Source organism: Leguminivora glycinivorella, chromosome 9 (genome assembly GCF_023078275.1).
Source record: "Leguminivora glycinivorella isolate SPB_JAAS2020 chromosome 9, LegGlyc_1.1, whole genome shotgun sequence".
In the NCBI taxonomy this organism is placed as follows: Eukaryota; Metazoa; Arthropoda; class Insecta; order Lepidoptera; family Tortricidae; genus Leguminivora; species Leguminivora glycinivorella.
The window spans coordinates 19,861,095-19,885,230 of NC_062979.1; the positions used below are offsets into that span (position 1 = coordinate 19,861,095).

General features: G+C 37.5%; 1 protein-coding gene across 6 annotated transcripts; it reads left to right on the plus strand.

The window, feature by feature from the left end:
• Positions 1 to 364: 364 nt before the first annotated feature.
• Positions 365 to 6,865, plus strand: LOC125229731. 6 transcript variants are annotated; one of them, XM_048134658.1, is made up of 4 exons: positions 365 to 764; positions 1,110 to 1,169; positions 1,676 to 1,834; positions 6,418 to 6,865. In XM_048134658.1, exons 3-4 carry the CDS (start codon positions 1,726 to 1,728, stop codon positions 6,699 to 6,701), a joined length of 393 nt encoding a protein of 130 aa, XP_047990615.1. In that variant the 5' UTR covers positions 365 to 764; positions 1,110 to 1,169; positions 1,676 to 1,725; the 3' UTR covers positions 6,702 to 6,865. The 6 variants fall into 6 exon arrangements, with proteins under 6 accessions (XP_047990615.1, XP_047990613.1, XP_047990617.1 ...); XM_048134656.1 differs by having other exon boundaries at positions 1,110 to 1,145; XM_048134660.1 differs by having other exon boundaries at positions 365 to 747.
• Positions 6,866 to 24,136: the final 17,271 nt, after the last annotated feature.

Below are 24,136 nucleotides of genomic sequence, written 5' to 3' on the forward strand. Positions count from 1 at the left end.
TAAGCTCCTGCAAAAACACGAATAGATAAAACGTAAGTTGTAAAGCAAACGTTGGCTTAATCCTTTCCACAAGCGGCGTTAAGTAAATCCTTCGAATAATCTGCGAGCCAAGTCTTCGTCAACACTTGATAGAGACGTGACCATAATAAGGACTGGTAAATTGATCACGTTCAGTCAATGAGACTAAGGCCTGCGATACACATGCTTGGAACTTGCACAACTGGCATGCCAGCCACGAACATATTATTTGCATGCCAATGGGGATGACGACTAAATAAAAAAATGGCATTCTGTTTAGTCCGTCAGTTAGATCGTCCAAAAATACTGAACACATATTTTTCGCTTTTTTCTAATGTTAACGCACCTTCCATGTGTGCGTGAGCGCCGCCGCGCACACATCGACACGACACCCGCGGGCCCGCGGCCGGCGACAGCCCGCCCCGCCATCACTCACCGATCGTACTCGACGCCGACACCACGATAGCTCGCGCGTCCATAGCAATGTATTTTTTACAAATCAATAAATAGCTGTTCAAAATCCAAGTTGTCGTCTTCATCATTTTCCGAAGAACCTGCGCCAACAAGTTCGAGCCGGATGGAATCCACGATCTGAACAAAAGGAGAACAAAGGAATCCATGGGCGCGGTCGAAGTTGAACAAAGGAGTCGACATATTCTTGGATTTCGACACGTCTACACCTGAGTCTACACTATATACAAGATTTCATCGAAATATACCAGGAAAAGGGTAACAGTGGCATTTGTGTAAGTTCGTTCCAATATTTTCTATTCAATTTAACGTAAATGTTCCTCTCTTACAAAGTGTTGTGCTCTTTGCCATAGAAACCACTATCTAAAGGTTTCAATTTCTAAAACTCCCATTTTCAGTGCTATATTGATTTCCCGTATTTCCGTCAACTCCTGCATTTTAGTCAATATTTTCTTTCTTTTACAATCGAAAGTTACCAAATCGATCTTTTCTTTCTAAACTATCACAAAATTAGCTTCAACCTTTTCTTTTCAGAGGTCTAGAGTGCTGTATTGTCCCTCATTTGAGCCAATACAGAATTAAAATTGTAAATTTTGCTAATTTTTATTCGAACATTCCAGAACCGGCGGGGTCAAAGTCCGCTACCGGCCGCCTGTGTACGTGACCGCTCGCTGTGTCAAGTACCTACTTACCTGCACTCGGGCGTGGCTTGTTCGCACGTTTGCTTGACTGTTCTTCTGCCTGCTTAATCACGCTTCGCATTAAATTTAAGTATAGTTCCAATAGTTTTCACTTATTGCAAAGTTTTAATTTCATTTTTCTCGCGTGTTTAACTTTTTTTTTTGCAGCTGTATGGCAGTTTGAGATTGATTTCGTTTTTGTTCACACATTCGAACATCATCTAAAGATAGTTTCAATCATTTCCATTGATATTTCTTGATCAAATAATTAATTTTCTTTCATTTAAACTTCACAATGGAAAATTTAAAATCACTAAAGAAAACTCGAGCCAGTTTTAAAGCAAAGCTGACAGTTTTTAACGATTATTTAAATGCTTTATTGCCTAGCAGTGAGCTTAATAGCATACAAATGCACGAGCTTACCATGCGACATGCAAAAATGTCAGAAATGTATAACGATTTCGATTCCATACAAAACGATATAGAGAGTATGACGGAAATTCCAGATGACGAATACGCAGAGCGGACTTCCTTCGAGAACCGGTACTTCGGCGTCATGGCTGCTGCGCAGGACCTGCTCAGCAGGCATGCAGCGCCCGCCGGCCCTGCCTCTGCGGTGCACGACAGCGGATCGGTGACGGGATCAGGTGATGCTGTATTCTCAAGTAAGCCAAACATTAAGCTTCCAACTATCCATCTCCCAACTTTCTCTGGTCGATATCAGGATTGGCTAGAGTACCATGACACTTATAAGTCACTAATACACGATAACACATCCATACCTAAAATTCATAAGTTCCACTATCTAAGGAATTCTTTAAAAGACAGCGCGTCATTAATCATTAAATCATTAGAGTTTTCAACTGAGAATTATGATGTTGCTTGGGATTTGTTGTGCGAGCGTTTCAATAACAATCGTATTTTGGTAAATAACCATATTCAAGCTTTGTTCAGTATAAAGCCAGTGACTCAAGAGTCTTCTAAAGCCTTGCGTAGTATGATAGACTGGGTAAATAAGAACTTGAGAGCCTTAAAAACATTAAAATTACCTACTGAACACTGGGATATTTTAATCATCCATATGATGTCTAGTAAGCTTGACTCAGTCTCAATGCGCGATTGGGAAACCGAACGTAACAAAATTGTAGGTATTCCCACGTATAGTGACTTTATAACTTTCTTAAAGGGTCGTGCTGACCTGCTTGAAACCATGGAGGAGGCTCAAACGCAATCTAAGGTTCCTCGCAGGCACAGTGACGTCACGCACAACCGCCCAAGAACATTTATTGCAAATGATTCACACAAACAAAAACAACATAAATGTCCTGTATGCACCAACTATCACACAATATACCAATGTCCAAAGTTCAAAGCGTTACCTATAGAATCTCGCATTGATAAAATTAAACAGTTGAATCTGTGTACTAATTGTCTTCGTGCAGGGCATGACGAACAACGCTGTCGACTTAGTTCATGTCGTTTATGTACCAAACGTCACAACACTATGTTACACATTGACACTCAATCTACAGAGCCTCTGGCTAGCACTTCTAACGCACATGTGCAGGACCTATCTAAACCTGTACAAGACAATATCACACTAAACTCTATACACCGCAGCCGGAGCCGTAGCCAAACACTTCTTTCCACTGCTATAATCAATATTCAAGACCACACTGGTCAAACACACAAGGTCCGTGTTCTATTGGATAACGGATCCACTATTTCATTCATCACAGAATCATTACGAAACCAATTAGGGTTACCCAGTTATCCCGCATTCACCTCAGTAAAATTACTAGAGGACAAATCATCAACGTCTACACAAAGATGTGACGTCACTATATCATCACTATACGATCGCAGTTATACAACCGATGTTGACTGCTTTGTACTATCTCGGATCACCGATGTCATACACACTGACCATATCAATCGCAATTCATTCGAAATTCCTCTCACATCCACCTCGCGGACCCCTCATTTGCTGATCCGTCAGAGGTGCAGATGCTGCTGAGCGCCGACTTATTTTGGGATGTACTTATCATGAACAAGATATCCCTCGGCAAAAATCGACCATTATTAGTTGAATCACGACTAGGTTGGCTAGTAGTTAAATTACCAAACAATAACAAAACTAAACAAAATACAGTCCACTGTCATTTCTCTAACGCTGAGTTAGATCACAAACTAAACTATTTTTTTGATAACGACGGTTTCTCTACCATTGAAAAGGTTTCCACTAAAGCTAAATCTGATAGCGAATGTGAACGAATCTTTACCAGCACCACCACACGACACTCGGACGGCAAGTTCATAGTCACAGTACCACTTAAAGAATCCCCCGAGGTATTAGGTAACTCTAAAGAACAGGCTTTGACCAGATTCCATTCATTAGAGCGCAAGTTTAAACGGGAACCGGAATTCAAAGATCAATATACTAAATTTATCAATGAATACATACAATTAGGTCATATGTCAGAGAATACGACCCCCGAAAATGATAATTTTTCATACTTTCTCCCACATCATGCAATTTTGAGAGAAAGTCTCACTACGAAATTGAGATCTGTCTTTGACGGATCAGCTGTCACGAACTCAGGAAAGTCATACAATGACATTCAGCACATAGGCCCGGTTGTTCAAGACGATTTGTTAAGTATCCTTATTAGATTCAGGCAACATAGATTTGTTGCAACTTCCGATGTAGCCAAAATGTATAGGCAAATTTATGTAAGAGAAGATCAACGAAGTTTGCAGCAAATTCTATGGCGGCCTGATCCGACACAACAAATTAAACAGTACAAACTAAATACAGTTACATACGGCACGGCCTCGGCTCCCTGGCTTGCGACAAGAACACTCAAACAGATAGGTATAGAGTGCAAGGACGAACTTGCACGCGAAACTATTTTGCATGACTTTTACGTTGATGACTACATCACTGGTCATGATGATGAACAAACATTAATACATACATGTCAAAATGTCATTCATGAGCTAGAACCTGCTCATTTTCATTTACGTAAATGGCGGTCTAACAAACCATCCATTCTGACACAGATCACAAATGAAAACAACAATGATGATGAGTTGCTAAATCTTAATGATGATGATTATGCCAAAACTTTAGGCCTACTCTGGGCTTGCAAACGAGACACATTACTGTTTTCATTGCCAAACATTACACAACAAGCTAAAACAAAACGCACAATTTTGTCCACTATAGCACAAGTGTTTGACCCTCTGGGCTTAATAAACCCTTGCATGTTACAGGCAAAACTCATTCTCCAATCTCTCTGGTCTCAGAATATTCCATGGGACTCTCAATTGCCAGCCGAAATTGAGTCACAATGGGACCAGTTTGTCAAATATTTGCCAGATATATCTCAAATTGAAATTCCTCGTAGAGCATTGTGCGACGATTACGTGAATGTTCAATTGCATGCGTTCAGTGACGCATCTATGAAAGCTTACGCTGCCTGCGTATATTTACGCACTGTGTCAAATAGCGGTGATGTAAGTGTACATCTACTCGTTGCAAAAGGCAAACTGGCCCCACTGAGGCAGCGGCTAAGTATTCCAAAATTGGAATTGTGTGGCAGTCTATTAGCTACACAATTAATGAAAAAGGTTGTCAATTCTTTACGCCTAAAAGTAGATTCACTATATTTTCACTGTGACTCAACCATTGTGCTTGGTTGGTTAAAAACGTGCAAAAAGCAACTCAAACAGTTTGTACACAATAGAGTTAATGAAATCACCAACACTTTTGACCCATCAGCATGGCACTATGTTCCCACAGATATGAACCCTGCTGACATAGGGTCTATAGGTCTAAATGCTTCACAACTCAAAGATTCAACTTTATGGTGGCAAGGCCCTCATTTCCTACACCAAAGGGACATTCAATGGCCCTTGCAGCCACTAAGTGTGGACATTTCTGATTTGCCTGAAATTAAATCTCATTGTCATGTCTCAGCAGCAGCTGTAGATGTACGTGAAAGCGATTTCACTGAAAGGTTTTCAAACTTTGGCAAAATGCTACGCATCATAGCGTACATGTACAGATTCAAATATAATTGTCGAAATGCAAACAAACACGTTGGTCCATTAAGCATCTCAGAATTAAGATTAGCGTTGATTTTCTTATGTAAAAAGGTACAATCAGAAATGTTCAATAAACAAATTTCATTGCTCATTAAGGGCACACTCACACCAAAAGATAAACTAATCAAATTAAATCCATTTATTGACCAGAATAATCTTATCAGAGTTGGAGGTCGTCTATCCAACTCTAACTATGATTATGATACAAAACATCCTATCTTGCTACATGCATCTCACTATATAACTAAAACACTAGTTCGATACTATCACATTGTATACTTACATGCAGGACCCCAATTGCTATTATCTACGTTACGTCATAAGTTCTGGATAATAAGCGGTCGCAACCTTTGCCGGAAGACAACACATGAGTGCTTAACTTGTCTTCGCTTCTCAGGTCGTACATACCAGCCTATCATGAGCCCTCTTCCTGCGCAGAGGTTGCACGCTGATCACCCTTTCACACACACAGCCACAGATTATGCCGGTCCTATCCTGATATCGAACAGAAAAGGTCGTGGCGCTATACTAATAAAGGCGTACATAGTTGTGTTTGTATGCCTGGCAGTGAGAGCAGTACACCTCGAGCTCGTCACCGATCTGACGTCTCAAGGTTTCATTGCCGCTTTAAATCGATTTATTGCCCGCAGAGGTAAGCCGGCAATATTATTTTCCGATAATGGTACTCAGTACGTAGGATCATGTAATGAACTAGCCAAATTTTTAAAGGAAAATAGTAAAGACATAACTACCTACTCTGCACAAAACGAAATCAAATTCAGATTCGCCCCAGCTTATAGTCCAAATTTTAATGGGCTCGTGGAAGGGTCAGTCAAGTCCTTGAAACATCACTTAAAACGTACTCTATCTATGACTAATTTAGATTACGAACATATGAATTCAACCTTGATTCAAATTGAGGGCATACTTAACTCTCGACCTCTCACTCCTCTTTCTTCAGATCCTTCCGATCTCATTCCTCTATGTCCAGGACATTTTCTAATTGGACGAACGATCACAATGCCACCTGCACCCCAGGTGGAAGAAACACGACCGCTTACAACACTCTCCAGATACATGAGAGTGCAACAGCTCAAGGCTCATTTCTGGAAAAGATATTCAAAGGAATACATTTCAGAGCTCCAGTCCCGCAGCAAGTGGCGCACTCAGGGTGCGCATCCACAGCTGGGCGAGATGGTCGTCGTCAAGGATGACCGCCTCCCACCAAACCGATGGCTGCTCGGACGAGTCACAGCCGTCCACCCGGGCAGCGACGGCGTCAACCGCGTCGCTGACGTCCTCACCACTACGGGGACCCTGCGCAGGGCCTACAATCGCCTCTGCCCACTTCCATCGACGTTGGATCAGGCAGCTCCTGACCCAAGGGGGCAGCCTGTTAACGCACCTTCCATGTGTGCGTGAGCGCCGCCGCGCACACATCGACACGACACCCGCGGGCCCGCGGCCGGCGACAGCCCGCCCCGCCATCACTCACCGATCGTACTCGACGCCGACACCACGATAGCTCGCGCGTCCATAGCAATGTATTTTTTACAAATCAATAAATAGCTGTTCAAAATCCAAGTTGTCGTCTTCATCATTTTCCGAAGAACCTGCGCCAACATCTAATTAATTAAAAAATACAAAGATACAACAAAGTTCCGGAGTGGGGGCTTGTGACGTCACTTCTAAGTAAAAATTGTACCTAGTCGTGACGTCAACATAATACTTCATACCAGTTCATTTGCCGTTAATTTTGGACGCGGCTGGCATGCCAGTTGTGCAAGCTGCAGGTGTGTGTATCGCAGGCCTAATATTTATATGTGTGCAATTTCGTACACGGGAATATATTTGACAGAGCGAACTGACGAACTTCTTTGCTGTAAAGCTGAATCATAGAAATCATGTCTGCCGCAGAGATGACGCTAGACCTTGACTCGAAAGTCAAATTCAAATCGACGAGAAACCACGCGCCAGGATGGTCGGATGACATCAAAAAGACGGCAGTGCCGACCTGGCATAGTACCGTCGCATAGAGAACTGAAGGGACATCTATGAAAGAGGCATATATTATGTTCAGCATTGGACTCCAGTTGAGAAGAGAGAACAGAAGAGATATAAATTATACATAATGTCAACATTTCGGTGCCAAGTGATGATACCCTTTGTTTAGCACTTTAGCTAACGAAACGCTTTTATTGCGCTCTTTATTAACTCACCAATATCAGAACCAGAACACACAGAAAAAAACTTCAGCAAGTTAATGATAAGTCCAACCGTACATCTGACGTGTATTTATTATTAACGTGCAGTTTTGCCAATATTTTGATTCCTAATATTTATAAAGTATTTTCGGGCCACCCTGTAGGTAACTAAGCACGTAAGTTGGTATAGACAGTCTATAAAGTTACCAGTCCGTGTGTTAACCAACGCGATTTCCTCGCAGACGTATTTACATGTTCGCACATAAAGCACATCCCGCGAAACTCGGAGTGGGAACGAAATAGCGATTCATCACAAGTTTTAATCTGTTCTAGAGTTTGGCCCACTTGTAGTTCGTTGGGTGGTGCAGACGGGTGTTTTTCGACAATTTCCCGACGACTTAAAAAAAAAAGGATTAGTAATTTAGGACTTAAAGCACCGCACAGCTTCACAAACGTCAGGAATGAAATAAAATAAACCGCTGCTAAGCCGCGGTCCTGGGTTCGAATACTTCGAATCCCGGTAAGGGCATTTATTTGTGTGATGAGCAGAGATGTTTGTTCCTGAGTCATGGATGTTTTTATGCATATAAGTATGTATTTATCTATTTAAGTATTGTATATCGTCGCTTAGCACCCATATTACAAGCTTTGCTTAGTTTGGGGCTAAGTTGATCTGTGTAAGGTGTTCTCAATATTTATTTAATTATTTTGCATCTAAAAATTTCACCCATGTGACACTTCTGCTGTCAAGCAACTATAAGGTCTATAAGAAACTACAAAAAGGTCATATTGTCTTCGGTTACCGCGATAGTTACTCATGAAATAAAACTATGGAAACGGATTAAATCGCGTATAAGGTCAGGTGGGGTAAGGGGGACTATGGGGGAAGGGAAACACTGATCGGTAACTCTGAATTCATAGACTGTAGCTGGGTCATTTGGTGGTCGGTAAGGTACTACCTAGGATTTAGTTCCGAAACAAAAACAAAAATAGCGCTAGCTCTAAGGAGTGTGCGTCCTTGACAAAAACAAAAAATCAGTTGTCGTGCTACAAGACCACGAGTTGGACGAGTATTATTTGTGTAGTGATTTGGGTAGCAAAAAGTCATGTCCGAAGACTTTTGATATCTGTAAATATTCCTTTATATGTTTAATGTTCATGTCTGGTATTTGAATTTGAGAAAACTATGCTGTAAATATGAAAATTCAACGTGATTCATAACACAACCTACAAATGACATACCGGGGTAACGGGAACTACCATAGCCGGGGTAAGTGGAACATATGTTTCCTTTTCCCGATTTCAGGGGTCATGAACATTTTCAGAGACACATATTCTATAAGTACAGAAATTTTGTATTGATCCAAGCTTCAGTATTTTAAATACGAATAATTACTAATAATTAATAGTCGTTTTTTAATTTGCAGTACTGAAATTTGAATTTTCGAAAAAAACTTGTAAAAAAATATTTAAAAACAATTATAATTTTTAGTTAACCACCCTGTCTCAAGTCCATATGTTCCCCTTACCCCGAATTTCAATTTATGTAAATATTTTCTATTTTAAACTATATGTCAAAGAACCAAAGTCTCCATTTGATTGGTGATGTTTTTTTTAATTTACATTACCGGTATAATCCACACTAGCAGCAATACTTTAAGATTTTAGCGAAGTGTTTCCCTTACCCCAAAACTCGGGAAAGGGAAACGGCAGGACCAGCCTAAACATTTTATAAATTTCCAGCTACATGCAATAAAGCTAGTTTAAAAATTAATTTCGCCCTAGAAAGCAGACTTAAAGAAGCATACTTTGTGTCGGTCAAGATGAATATACGACATTAAATAAAGTGATTAGAGCTCGATGTAAAATATAAAAAATGAAGTATGTTTCCCTTACCCCACCTGACCTTAATGAATTTAAAAAATTCATCCCGACGTTTCGAACTCTTTACAGCGTTCGTGGTCAACGGGTGACTGAGGAAAAATTACAATGTGCAAAAGCTATCCACATACAAGAAATATTAACGAACCATGAGCATACATAATATAGATTTTTAAGGCAGGTTCACACACTATGAATAAAACTAGTTATACAATATTTAAAAAAAAAATACAAAAGAAAAATATTACTGTGGTAAAACAATTAATCAATTAATCTACACAAAATTGACAAAAAACAAACTGCAAATGTCCAACACCATATTCAGCCTTAAAATCTATATTATTTATGGTCATGGTTCGTTAATATTTCTTGTACGTGGGTAGCTTTTGCACATTGTATTTTTTCCTCAGTCACCCGTTGACGATGAACGCTGTAAAGAGTTCGAAACGTCGGGATGAAGTTTTTAAATTAATTATACGCGATTTAATCCGTTTCCATAGTTTTATTTTACAAAAAGGTCGTTTTTTTTTTTAAATTACGCTTTTTTAAACCGCCCGTCTGCACTCCCACATTAACGTGCAAGAGGCCGACCTGCCGGTCTGCAACTGTAAGTACCCAAATATTTCATCCAAATTCCTGGCCAAGAAAACAGAATTTACTTTCCTTTGCGTGACGTCACGCAACGGTTTATTTTCGGCATTGCGTTTAGCTTGTTTGCAGTATTAGGTGCTCAATTAGTTTTTTTTTGTGTATTAATAACGTGATATCTTTGAATTTATTCCATGCTTTCATATTGTAATAAAGGAATTCCTTATTCGTATGGGTCAGCAACGCGTATAATAAACCCCTGTTTGTAGTTGCATAATTTACTTTTTAGTACAGATGGTATTTTTTACGCACTAGTTCGAGAAGTGGTTCATTATATGCCAGTTCGAAACTTCGGAGGCTCATCTGTACTGAAAAACGTCGTTAAAAGGAAATCGTAACGTGTCGATTTAAAACACGGTCGTGTTTTAATTTATCGCCAAACTTCCTTTTTTACGCACTTGTATCGTAATGTACTTTTCAGTACAGATGATATTTTTTTACGCACTAGTGCGAGAAGTTTCATTAATGCCAGGTCGAAACTTCGGAGGCTCACCTGTACTGAAAAACGTCGTACGATACACGTTTTAATTTTCGATCGCCATGGGTCGTGTTTTAATTTATCGCCACTACTTCCTATTTCAGTACAAATGATGTTTTTTTATGCACAAGTTCGAGAAGTTGTTCATTGTATGCCTTCGGAGTGCTATCAGTACTGAAAAACGTCATACGATACACGTGCAAAAATACTCCCTTCTCCCTCCCTTCACCCCTCCCTCCCAGACTCCCTTCGGTCGTGTTTTAATTTACTATTTTTTATCAGCAGGGCCGAAAAATTATGTGTTATCACATCTTATTGATTACATACGAGTTGATTTCGCTATCTCCTGAATTAACCAGTATATTAAAGAAGCGCAATCTTAGCACAACCTGCCTTGTCGCGCGCGAGTCCATACATCAAGCGCGACTTCAAGTATAAACTCGCGCGCGACAAGGCAAGTCATGCTAGAGGGTCAGATATGGTATACTCGTACAATCTATTAAATTAATATGAGTATTCTAAGGAGAGTAAGAATGAGAACGACGTAGTCTATTTGCGAGCTACTGTGCGCTGTAACCTCATAACCCGCGTTATGCCTACGCAATGTGCTTTTAAACTCAAAAATATACGTCATGTATGGACTAAGTATCCACTGTGAGTATTAAAGAAATGAGTTTTTAGGATGGACATACATCTAAATTCTAGCAGAACTGTTGAATGATCTGACTGAGTAACCACTTAAATAGTTTTTATTTTTATTAAGTCAAACCTCGACAAACAGTCTTACTGAAATTAAATGAGCTTGTTTCACTAAAATTAGAATAATTTTTGCAAAATAAAAATTCTATATTACACGAGAATATGAAATGTAACAAAATGTAATTTTAAAAGCGTTGATGTGTTGATGTTGAAGGCATATTTAAATTAAAGTTGCAGTTTTGATTTCTTGTTTTTCGAGGTATACTCTGTACTTTTAAGCGCTGGTGGCCTAGGTGTAACAGCGTGTGACTTTCGACTCGGAGGTCGTGTGTTCGAACCCCGGCTCGTACCGATGAGTTTTTCAGAACTTATGTCCGAAATGTTATTTGATTTTTGCCAGTCGCTTTCCGGTGAAGGAAAGCATCATGAGGAAACCGGACTAATTCCAGCAAGGCCAGTTACCTTTCGGTTTGGAACGTCAGATGACAGTCGCTTTCGTAAAACTATTGCCTTCGCCAAATCTTGGGATTAGTTGTCAAAGCGGACCCCAGGCCCCCATGAGCCGAAATGATAACGCAAGTAGGATAATGATGACTCTATTCTTATAGGTACTTAGGAGCCTTTTGAGGGTTTTGTTTAGATTCATTAAGAGCGCTAATAACATTTCGGCGTCGTCATTGATTGCGTATAATAAAATTAAAAAATATAACCTATTACGTAATGGTACATTCAAATCATTTAACGTAAATACTTTGAACGTAATAAACGAATCGTCCGTACATATCGCATGCATGTCTACGGTCAAAATTGATAGAATTACACAAACTATTTTGCGTACAATGCAACATACTTATGAACCCGACATTTAATAGCACAAAGGCACAGTAACATGTAATTGCAAATGATACACTGTCACATATATTATATATGCTTATGGCGTTGTAGGGCTGAACGTCTTCCTTTTTTTGAGCGACCGCACACTGGGACTAGAATGAGCTCCGATTAAAAATGTTTGGTTCCGTAGGAATTTTACGAAATTTTAAGATACTTTTATTTAATGAAAAAATATCTATTGAAAAGCTAGTTTGTGTTAGAAAGTTTGCTAAATGTACTTCATTTAACTAAAAAAAAATACTTAGTTAAATAGCTCAGTAACCAATAAAAAAATATCTAAATATAAAATCATCAGTGATAGTAGTCAAATATGTTATCTACTAGTACGTAATTAATGATACACAAAGTCCCTACTTAAATAAAGAAAACGAAGTACATATTTAGTTATTCTCGATGAGTTGTTTTATGTGAGTATTTTTAGCATAATTCTGGCTCCAATGAAAAGTGTAAGCACTAACTACCCGAATTAACTGTCTGAAACATGTATTATTTTTCCTTAGAGGTACATTATAACAATTATGAACAAGGCAGCAAATATCTACATACTTGCACTAGGTACTTGTATATAAGTACATAACACAAGAAATTGTTAACTTTTAGTTAGGTCAGGTAACCTTTAAAAATGTAAAAAAGCGGTCAATATACCTTCTTACATCCCTAAATCTTGACAATTTCGCTACCATCACGCTACCATTCACTATACCCACGCAACTCTTTGCAAACCAAACGTATGACTAACCAAAATGACCACAATGTACACTATATCTCAACAGCTACAAGATTCAAAATAGGTAACCGGTTACAACCATACATTACCCACTTACTGTAATCTGGGATTTATTTATTTATTTATTTATTGATTCAAAAAATTTACACAGCATTACAGCGGACTAATACACTGTGAAATTTATAACAGACAGTATTTATACAACTAGGTACATAATACAATCTAAAAAGGTAAAAAAAAAGAAAAACACAGATAAAGAATCATATTTTTATTTGTTTATAACTTGAGTCGCTTATCGGTTCGTGAAGTTAATATCTGAGGTGGGAGGTAGCTTAGTACTTATTTGGAAGATGTATTTTTTGCAATACTTAGTGGTATCGTGTCGTGAATAATTTCTCCTTCTTTTGCTCATTAACGTTGTTTAAAGTGTAATATCGATAGCTTATTATGCAGTAAACTAATGTTATAGTGAGAAGCTGATGAAGAATTAATCTTGAAACGCGTTTAGCCCCCTTTTTTGTCATCGACGGCCGATAGTCCACGTGCCCTTGTAAAATCTAGCTATCAATTTACAAGTGCCAACTACCGAACAACGTCGTACTTACCGTACCAAAATCGAATACAATAAGCTTATACCACCTTGACACTGGCAAAATAGTCCCACCAATGGGACTGAGGCCATTTAATTTTAAAAATCTAATCTAATCTTTGACAAATAGACCTTGGATTAGGCAGCTTTCAAAAACTGATTAATAGGTAGGTAATTATCATATTCTTGAAATGAAAGTATGGCCGTGTTTTAGCATGCTTCAAAAAGGCTATTAAGGTGATTTCTATCCATTATTATAAATACATTGAGTCATAAGATTATGGAAAAAAAAATTGGTAGGTACACAATTTTTTCGTTTAAAACTTTGTATGAATAAAGATTTTTAACTGATCTCAGGACATAAAAACAGTTACTGGCGTTTTAAAATATGTACTTAAAAGCTCACAAATAACTATACAACATATCTTCTTCCTCCTACCCTTATCCCACGTTATGTGGGGTCGGTACAACATGTCTTCCTCTTCCATTCTCCCCTATCTCTCGTCATCTCAACACTCACATCTTTCTTTCTCATGTCCTCTTTCACACAATCCATCCATCGTTGTTTGGGTTTACCCCTCCCTCTCCATCCATCAACATTCATCTCCAACATTCTTTTGCCTATATGACACTCATCCCTCCTCATTACATGACCGTACCACGCCAACCTGCCACTCCTCATCTTTTCCGTTATACAACTTTCAAACTTTCCCTAATATACTCATTCCTGATCCGATCCATTCTGGTCACTCCACACATCCATCCCAACATTCTCATTTCCGCTATTCTCATGTGCACTCTCCTTTCATCCTCCACCTTTGTCGCCCAGCATTCAGATCCATACAATACAACAGGCCTCACAATCGTCTTATAGATTTTCCCCTTTTTAAGGGACATCCGTCGATCGAACTATACAACATATATACTCGCCGTATAATAATATTGAAGGTAAGTAGTACCAAAAATATACCTCGATGGTATCAAAGATTATCCTCGTCAAGGCTAATAAACCCGTGATTGGCTAATTCAGGTATAAATTAGGGTGATAAAGTCACATTTTATTGACAAGGGCAGAAATAAAGACTTTACTTTCGGACTTGGATGAGCTTTGTCATTTAAATAAACTAAGGTTTAGATAGTTTCTTTGGGTTAATGTTCGGGATCAAGATTTGATTTAAATGTTTAAAATTGAATATAACAAGACAAACATTTTTTGTCAAATTAGTGTATCTAGGAAAATCCCTATTATAGTGTGTGTATGTATGTATAAACTCTTTAACAAACCACATAACATAGTACCAAGGCGAACCTATGTCTTTAAGGGATTTCTTCCAGCTAACTTTTAATCTGTATACGGAATGGAAGATCAAAGCCACAATTAGACAGCTGCAGTTACATTCAGTTTTATCTAAGGTGCATTGGGGTAATTTTGAATCACAGAAATGCTCGGGTAATTTCGAATGGGAAATCTTGATGTGATAAAAAATAATGGTAATTTTATGTGACTTTCGAAACTGACGACTTTCGGAATTACCACAGTGCACGCATACTTGCTTATGTGAACACAAATATCTGAACGCGATTCCTTCTTCGAATTCACGATTCTAATAATTTTAGGTAGGTAATAGCATTTTTATTTGTTTTCTTTTTTTAAATATAATTAAACAAAACGCATAGTTTTATTCAACAATATCTTTGGTATAATTAATAGTTTGAGTCATACTTTCTTGAGACCGACTCAACTTTGTATGCAGTTTAGTATAGCGTTCGTAAAATGAGGCAATTGTATGGTAATGAAGTTGGGCGGCATCTACAAGTTTTTTTACTGTCATTTTTTAAATTAAGAAATAAATCTCTTTGCAAGAACCTTGCAGTAAGTTGACCTTATGAAGCTATGTATTTTTTCTATGTAATTTTTGATCACTTGATTTTTAGAATGTAGGTACCTACTTTTTTTTTGTTTTGCAATGAAGGTTAAAAATGAGATGACGTCCTATAGAGAGATTAGAGAGGTATGGAAGGAAAACACATGCTGCACCGACCCCAAGTAATTGGGATAAAGGTAAACGAATGATGAAGGTAAAAAATAGTAAGTTGTGTCATAAATGTGACCAGCTAACCAGTGGACATATATGGAACTCTACTTTACGTAACTATAGCTTGAATCATAAAAAAATGAAAATTACCTAACTGAAAATAACCTTAAAAAACTATGGCTTTCCGACACTTAATTTTTTTTTTTATCGGATTGTTTTTTTTTTTTCTTCCTCTCTTTTTCTTTTTCTTTAATTTTCATCTTTTTTTTTTAATTGTCGTCTTGCTTTGTGGTTCGAATTAATATCCATATACTTTTTGGTCTAAGTACCTATATAAATATATATTTTATGAGTATTTGTTTATTTATTATTATATTATTATATATGTATATATTGGTGTATTGATGTAATTGTATATGTATAAATTTGTTACCATGTGTATACAAAATTTGCATTTAATTCTTTTAGTGGTTGTACATTTTTGAATTCGTCACTCATCGTTAATTCGCTTCTACTCATTTCCTCAAAGGTTGACTGGAAGAGATCCCATTAAGGGATAAGTCCGCCTACATTGTATATTACTGACTCTGTAACTGTGTCTCTTTTGTTTCCTTTATGTACAATAAAGCTTATACATACATACATACAAAATTATCCCGATGTCTTAAAACGAATGTTCTAATCAGGTACTTAGAACAGCTAGCTTTAGATAACTGATAGATACAATAAACACGACTAAACGTACACATCAAATTAAAAACGGTAACCTCTAAAATAATCACCACACAACGTGATCCATTTTCATCGCCCTCGAGTGCATATCGCAGACTTCCGCGAGCACGGTTTCCGTTACACGAATGGTCAGGGCAAACAAAATATCGAAGCTTGTATCAATACGCCGGGTACGACCGTATTTAGAACCAGCGCTGGACGGTTGTATGCAATCGTAATTATTCTGTAAAAATTATAATACGTATATCGGCTCTTTGACTGAGGTACAAAATATCGATGCTTGTATCAATACGCTATGTACGACCGTATTTAGAACTAGCGCTGAATGGTTTTATGCAAGATTTGCTCATAATAATTTAATATCTCAGTAATTTTTCTTTATGTATGTAGTAACATGTGCGAATACGCCGGTTACGACGGTTTTTAGAACTAGTATTGTTATTATAATATTATGTATGGTGCTCGCTAGGTTCGTTTTATAATCGTAAGATAGTGTATATTATACATGTGCAACAGAGAACAAAACTTTTTCAATAGTACGTTTGTATTTATTTTCTTATTATAATATTAATCTCTTTATTTATTTTAACTCTTAGGCTAGGCTATTTTATAATATGATTATAAAACTAAACTACAAAACCACTTATAAAATAATACAAAATATATAAACACATTATAAAAAACCTAACCTAGCAGAGAGAGGAACCGTCGGACTATCCGCGCCATGTCCAAGATCACCGCCTTCTGTATCTGGCACTTGATCCAGTGCCCAGTCCTTGTCCTGCTTGTCCAGATCCAGCCACCTAGCGAGACTCTCTTATGTTGGTCGAGACTGTTCGCTATGAGACCGTTCGCTGAAACGACTATCGGAACAATGTTCGTTGAATAAACATCCCACAATATGGCGGTTAGTAGTGAGCCACGTCTAGGTACTTACTAGACTTGTCCTTCTCGGCTTTCACGAGATTCTCATCATGGGGGATGGTGATGTCAACGAGCACGGCCCGGCGTGCGTTATTATATAGATATGTGTACTTAAACTAAAAACTTTGAAGACAAAACATTAATTGTTAAATTAAAAATTTACTAGGCTGGGCGTAAATGTTACGTAACTTGCATATGCAGGTGTATTTGTAAACTTGGCTATGCGCAGCGAGTCACATGTTAACGAAACTGAAATAGTCACCGAGGTTGAAATCGGCCGGGTAAGTATAAATACGTACTTGTCTTTTCTGATTTCGCAATCTTTTTTTTTTGGTCTAGAATTGCATGAGCCGGGCGGCAAAGCACCCTTCGAAATCTGACAAGTACCATAGATTAAATATAAGAACATCATACCATCCCATACATTAAAATGCGACCGCCTAAGAACGCGCATAGACTGCACCACACATAGATGGCGCCACAAAAAAATGTCTTGTAGCTTTCGATTATACTTGTAGATGGCGTTAAGTGCCACTCTTGACATAGATTTATGACTCGAAAGTGACACTTAACGCCAATCTACAAATAATCGATGGCAACAAGGCATTTTTTGTGGTGCCATCTATGTGTGGTGTAGTCTAAGCGCGTTCTTAGGCGGTCGCATTTTAATGTATGGGATGGTATGATCTTCTTATATTTAATCTATGCAAGTACTTAAACCAAATATTTCTGATTATCAGAAACACTTCTTCACCCTTTGCATACCGCCATCCCATTTAAGGTCAGCACAAGTAAGCTATAAATAAGGTATTTAACCCAATGTGTGTGGGCCTTAACCGGTGTCACGATAGTCATGGGAAAGGTGCGCTGGTTATTACAATAGTTCGAATTCGGTAACTCGATTACAAACTGGATTCTGTGGAACTAGTTTGCGGTGTGAGACAGTATAAATTAATAGCGTTGATAAATATTTAAGAACCGCTATAAGATGAAGGGAAGTATAGGGCCGACTAATATCAATAACGACTCATTTTTAGAAATATATAATGAGTTTTTTAAGCTTCGACTGGACTTTTCTTTAAGTTTTCAAAATATGGTACCATGACAATGTGGATATGGCACCGAAACCAATTACTTAGTGGTTTGGTAATGAAGAACGTTTTTGGTCAACGAACGTTGTAAAAGTTTCTAAACGTCGAAATAAATATATAAATATATTTATTACTAGTTACAATTGTGTCGCTTAACTTCAAACTCAGGTAAATCCATTCTGCTATAAGGTTTATTATTTTTCAGATTATACATGATCAACCTTAAAGCAGAATGGATTTACCCGTTTGAACTTAAAATACACATCCATTTCACTATATATTATTTCATGTAGGTAGCTATCGCGGTAACTGAAGACAATATATTTTAAACAAGATCTCGGCTGAAATTGATATCTTTAGCTGTTCTCTTACTGAGTTCACAAAGGCCACTTTCAAAAATTAATGTAAAATTAAAATACATACATACATACAATACATACAATCACGCCTGTATCCCATAAAATAATATAAATATATTTACCAAATAATGTTAGATTATTCCTATTTTGATAAGAAATTTGTATTATTTTAGTAACTTTATATTATATTGAACTTGGCATTGAATTTTGTGATAATTAATGAATAATATTATATTTTTAGTTAAGGTGACTAGTATATATAAGCGCTTTGGTTAACACTGTAATGCTTATGTATGCTGAAATAAATGAAATGAAATATTAGATTAGTACTTTTTCTAAAATCTAGAAATAAAAAGACATCACTTCCTAATAGCCAATATTGATAAAAATTATGGCATTACACTGTATTTATTTTAAATATTATAATCTGTTGATAAAAGGAAGATTCTGTCCCGCCAAATATAGGAGTCTCTAAACCTAAACCAATAAATTAGCCTTCGAAATTGTCGCATAAGAATTTCGTCGTCCACCCACACGTATGCCTAATCACGCCGCTACGGCATCCAGCCTTTTACGACTTATACAGTACTGTTACCTGCCATTTAAAAGCAATAAAACAGCTCTTTAGACACTCAAACTACAAACATTAGGTAACGTAGTGGAACCTCGGTAATTCAAACTTTGACGAAAATCTTTGCGTAGATATAGGATGGGGTTCCCTTTCCTTAGAGCCGAAAGCAAAAATAGAGCTGTGAACTCAAGCTACAAACATTAGATAGGTACCTATTTAATCCTGAACCTCGCTAACTATGACTTCAATATGATGAAATCCTCTTTTCGTCGAAAATGCTGCCCAAAACCCCTCAACTCGATATATCGAAACACAATAATTAAGACCAATAAAACTCATTGACGATGTTGCCGGTATTTAGTATTTTAACTCTAGGATCGTTACAGATGAATTTCAATCCAACTGCAGTCCGTTTATAGGACTATTAGTGCGTATATAGGACCTATCTCGAAATAATGTTTTTTTTTTTATCACATCTGTCTTAAATCTCGAATTTATTTACAAAAACAAACCTCTGTAACTCCAAACAGATATTCATGTTATCAGGGTTCTACTATAGGTATACCTATATAGATTTAATAGCCGAAATTCTCTCACTGCTTGCTTCAAATGACCCGAGGCATCCGTATTTATATTTTAATCGAGCTCTTACTTTTACATTTTACTCTAAATCGCTTTATAAGGAGAGGGTTATTTAATCTATGTTTAATGTTAAAATGAATGCTGACCTTTCTAAATTATATGACGGTTAACATACTTTCTATTCAGGTTAACAAATTAGAACCAATTACGCATTTGTCGATAAAGATGATTGATTAAACCAAGATTTCGCTTTTGTTTTTAACGCTCATTAAACCTTGAATAAAAATAAAGTAGCAAAGTTGAGTGAACCCTAAAATAGCTACGAAACTGAACAATATTACGAAACAAAGGAATTCCACAATCAAAACTCCGATGTCCGATGCTGGTTTAGCGATACCGTATCAGTCCGTATTGCTTTACACCCACTCACGGTGATGCAGCGACTTCGGTGCATTTAATTGTTGTACGATAGCACACTAATGCACCTGTCAAGAAAACAAAGACCCGGCTAGATAAGTCTAAAATTGAGGCACGATCCGTTTTTGTGCCGCGTCCCTCGAATGTAAATGTTTATACTTTCTCGTTTGTGCTCGTCTGATTTTCATCTCGGCCGATATGAGACGTGCCAGTCATTTGTCATGTGTCGGCGCAGCGTTGTCATTCCATTATTTTAACGCATGCCAGTCGATCACTCTCCATAAACCAACGCAAATGCGTTCTCTGAATACGCATACTTGTTACGAAACCTCGTGGTTTTGTTACAATGGTTCTCTTTCTAAAATATACACGGTCAGCCATCCAGAAAGCCGTTTAACTCTCAGTTCACAGTTTTACCGGATATTTCTTGTTACGCAACCGCTTTGATGCACAATGTTTTGTTTACACAATATTACATCGCTAGATGACACACGACTAAGCAATTTCATGCTCAAAAATGTACGTATTTGCCCTCGAAGGAATTTAATATAAACACGCTATAGCCTGCATAAAGAATGTGTTTTCAATATATCAGATATTGCGGTGCATAATATTATTAATAGCCAGGCCGCAGATAGGCTGTACGCTTAACGATTGGAGGCGCGCGTATATTTTACCGGGAGCACCTAACAAAGTGGTACTAGTTCCTTACAATGCTATCTCCCAAGGCTAAAAACCAGTTATGATCCATTATCAGATCCTATGCCAGGGGTGGCATTAAAACGTCGGCTTGGCCCTGCTTTGTTTATTAAATTATGTCCACCGACGCTATAAATATCGGTCTCGGGACGCGTTCATTTAGTGAAATACCGATCCGAGTTACGATACAGTATGAGTAATGCAGTGTCCTTAAGGATAAAGTCCTGAGGTCGCATAAACAAGGCTAACAGAAGAAAAATGGGGCTTTATCAAGATCGTCGAGGATTTTGTCGCGTCAGAATGCCGCGAGTTAGAAAAAGTTCGCGCAGCAGTTTCCAAAAGGGCTTATAATTTTTCCGACGTTGCGATTCTCTGAGATATGATCGGTGAGTATTAAAAGTAATTGAATGAAAAACAAACGAAAGTTGGGGCAAAGAGAGAAATAAAACCGGCAAAAAAGGGAAGAGCGGAGATGTAATGACGTAGATAAGTTCAACCAATTACGGGGAACGCAGAAGTGCTGCATCGGCTGAATGAAAATGGACTCTTGGTCCGCAAATATGCAAGGACGGTAATACGTAAAAGCTATGGCCGGTGTAGCTACAGGTTGAGTGGACTTTTGTTTTTATTCAGCTTCTGTGTGCAAACGTTCTTGATTGAGATACGAAATGGCGTGCCAAGTTTGTTAGGATTATTTTCCCTATACCAACAAAAATAACATTACATCCATTGAACATTTGATTTACAGAGAGTAACAACATTAGAATCATTATGAAGTCCTTCGATGCACTTTTAATATTTAAATATCACCAAAAGTTAAATTAGTGTATTTTCGGTACAGTCATTCAAATATATCCTTATTAAAACATCCTTTAAATGCCGCAGCTCTGCCGCAGCGACAGAGATTTTATCTCAAGAAGCCAAACCATTATTCCCTATAGCTCCCTTTAGATTGCTGTAACAATTACTTTTAAAAACCACGCCACGCTTCGATTTTAAGTGTGTGCGTGTAGTTTAAAGTAATTGATTTGGTCCCACGTTTCTTGAATCCTGCGAAAGATATCTTAAGCTAGATAGACTTACCTATATCAACCGGGAAATAGACCGTGATTATCTTTTTGTTTTTTATCGCGCTCCCGATATTTGGACGCAGTTACATGCATCGGTCACGGGTAGGTAATTGAAAATGGCGGGTGGATGTTGAAGTCGTTTTATTTTAATATAGTCTAGTAAAATTAACCGTTACAAATCATTCAAAACTCTTATCTTAAACTAGCTTTTACTTTGGATCTTGAAGACTATACTCATAAAACTAGTTTCATTTCGCAGTTTTACGATACCCAAGATTCTTAGAGATTATTTGGACAAAGATAACTTGAAATCTCGGCAGTTATATTTTTAATATCCCTTAAAACAGACTCTTGGATTTTTAAGAGCGCGAAGATGCAGTCTCTGACATAAAATTCTTTATGATCTTGACATTTGTATGGAATTGTCTCGAAAAAGGTCGTGATCGAATTTTAATGGTTGCCCTCTGGTCCGATATTGAGTCACAACTTTAGTGCCGAGACTTGGGTTGTTGACCTAATTTTTTTCTTTCATTTCGATAACGACTTAATTTTAATTTCAATCTTTAAATGCTGAAATACTTTCGAGTATTTGCAAAATCTCGTCTGTTCAATCTTTGATTACTTTAAGCTTTGGAGTTATTTAATCTGGATGTAAAACTTTTTTAATCAAAAATTCTAGTTTCTTTACCAACAGGAGCCAGTGGCATACTTTGTCCAATAAAATAATTTCGTGAGAATGTTACTGAATAGTTTTCTGAAAAGTCTTCGTGTAAAATAAGTTCTACTAAGATCAAACACCATTAATATTAGGTATTCAAGCTTACGGCAGTAATTTTACTGCTGACAAGGTGAACTGTCTGGTAAGTTATGCTGCTGAAACAGGTGTGCCTCTTGCTAGATTTGATAATACAAGTCCCCGCAATAGTCATAGGTGTCGGACATATTGGAACTCACCTTATAGGTAGATATAGGTAGTAAGCATGCCTCATGATCAATGGATTTTGTTTTTCTTTTTTTTGTCTTGTTCATTTGTTGTCAAGTGGTGTTGTCAGGCCCGAATCTAGGGGGGAGCGAGCTGGGGCCCTTACCCCGGGCGCCACGTCGAAGAGGGGTTTTTTGACACTTCATGAAAATAGTACTGGCTGTTACAAATTTTGTTTAAAAATATCCGTCTTCATCTTTCAGCTTACATTTACAACCTGATTGCCATCTGGCTACAAAAATCCAATCCAAGTTACAACTTATAAAGCAATAAAATTCAATGTCATCATTCGCATGCACGTTAAACGATATCGACGCTTCATGAATAATATCGCGGTAAAGTACCATTCTCATGCATATGAGCACACAATCGGGTAATTAAAAGCGTGGGCAGCGGATAGGTACTTTACTACCTCAGTTCTGTCACACTCGAAGAGATGAAGTATGAAAAAGGGAAACAAAACAATGCTGCAAGAAAGTTCATTGTAAAAAGGAACGTATCAGGAATATATAAGACGAGAAAAATATATGATGGAACGTACGAAAACAGCGATAGAAGAAATGAACATTGTAGGTTTTTAGTTTTTCTCTCAATTATGTTGTCGAAACTAGTTTCAATTCTGATTGACAGAGTATCTATTTATGTACATATCAATCGAAAGACATGTTTTAATTATATTCTTTTTAACCATTTAAGTTTTGATTTTGGGAAAATAGTAGCATATCAGGTTGAATATAATAGCATATCAATATATCATTATCTGTTTGAATTCATTTATAGCCGTGTACATTTGTATCACTTGTATCAATTTAGTAAACGCTTTCCAAGGTTCCACACACACTTTTTGCTCGCTTAATTGCATATCTAAATCGATTTTCATTTTGAATGGCACTCGAACGTCCAGTCTCAAACTGGACTAATCAATTTTTTATAGCATGTGGCAATAGTTGATGCTCCGAATCCCGATCCCCGTAGGCGGTTTAAATAATGAAGGTCCCAGATAACCCTGGGTGGGTCTGCATTAATTAAATAATTATGACATATTGTGCGACCGATTCAATGGAGGGTGTACCTGATAAGAGTAGGTATACTCATTATTAATTCAGAACGGCTGGTCTGATTGTATCTGCGATTGCGTTTAGGTATAAGGGTCGATTGTTGTGACAAAGATACTGGATTCAGGCTACATGACAATGTTGCTGGCTGGATGATATTGGCTGCAACAATGAATGAATGAATGACAAAAATCAAAAAGGTAATCACGGTCTATATCC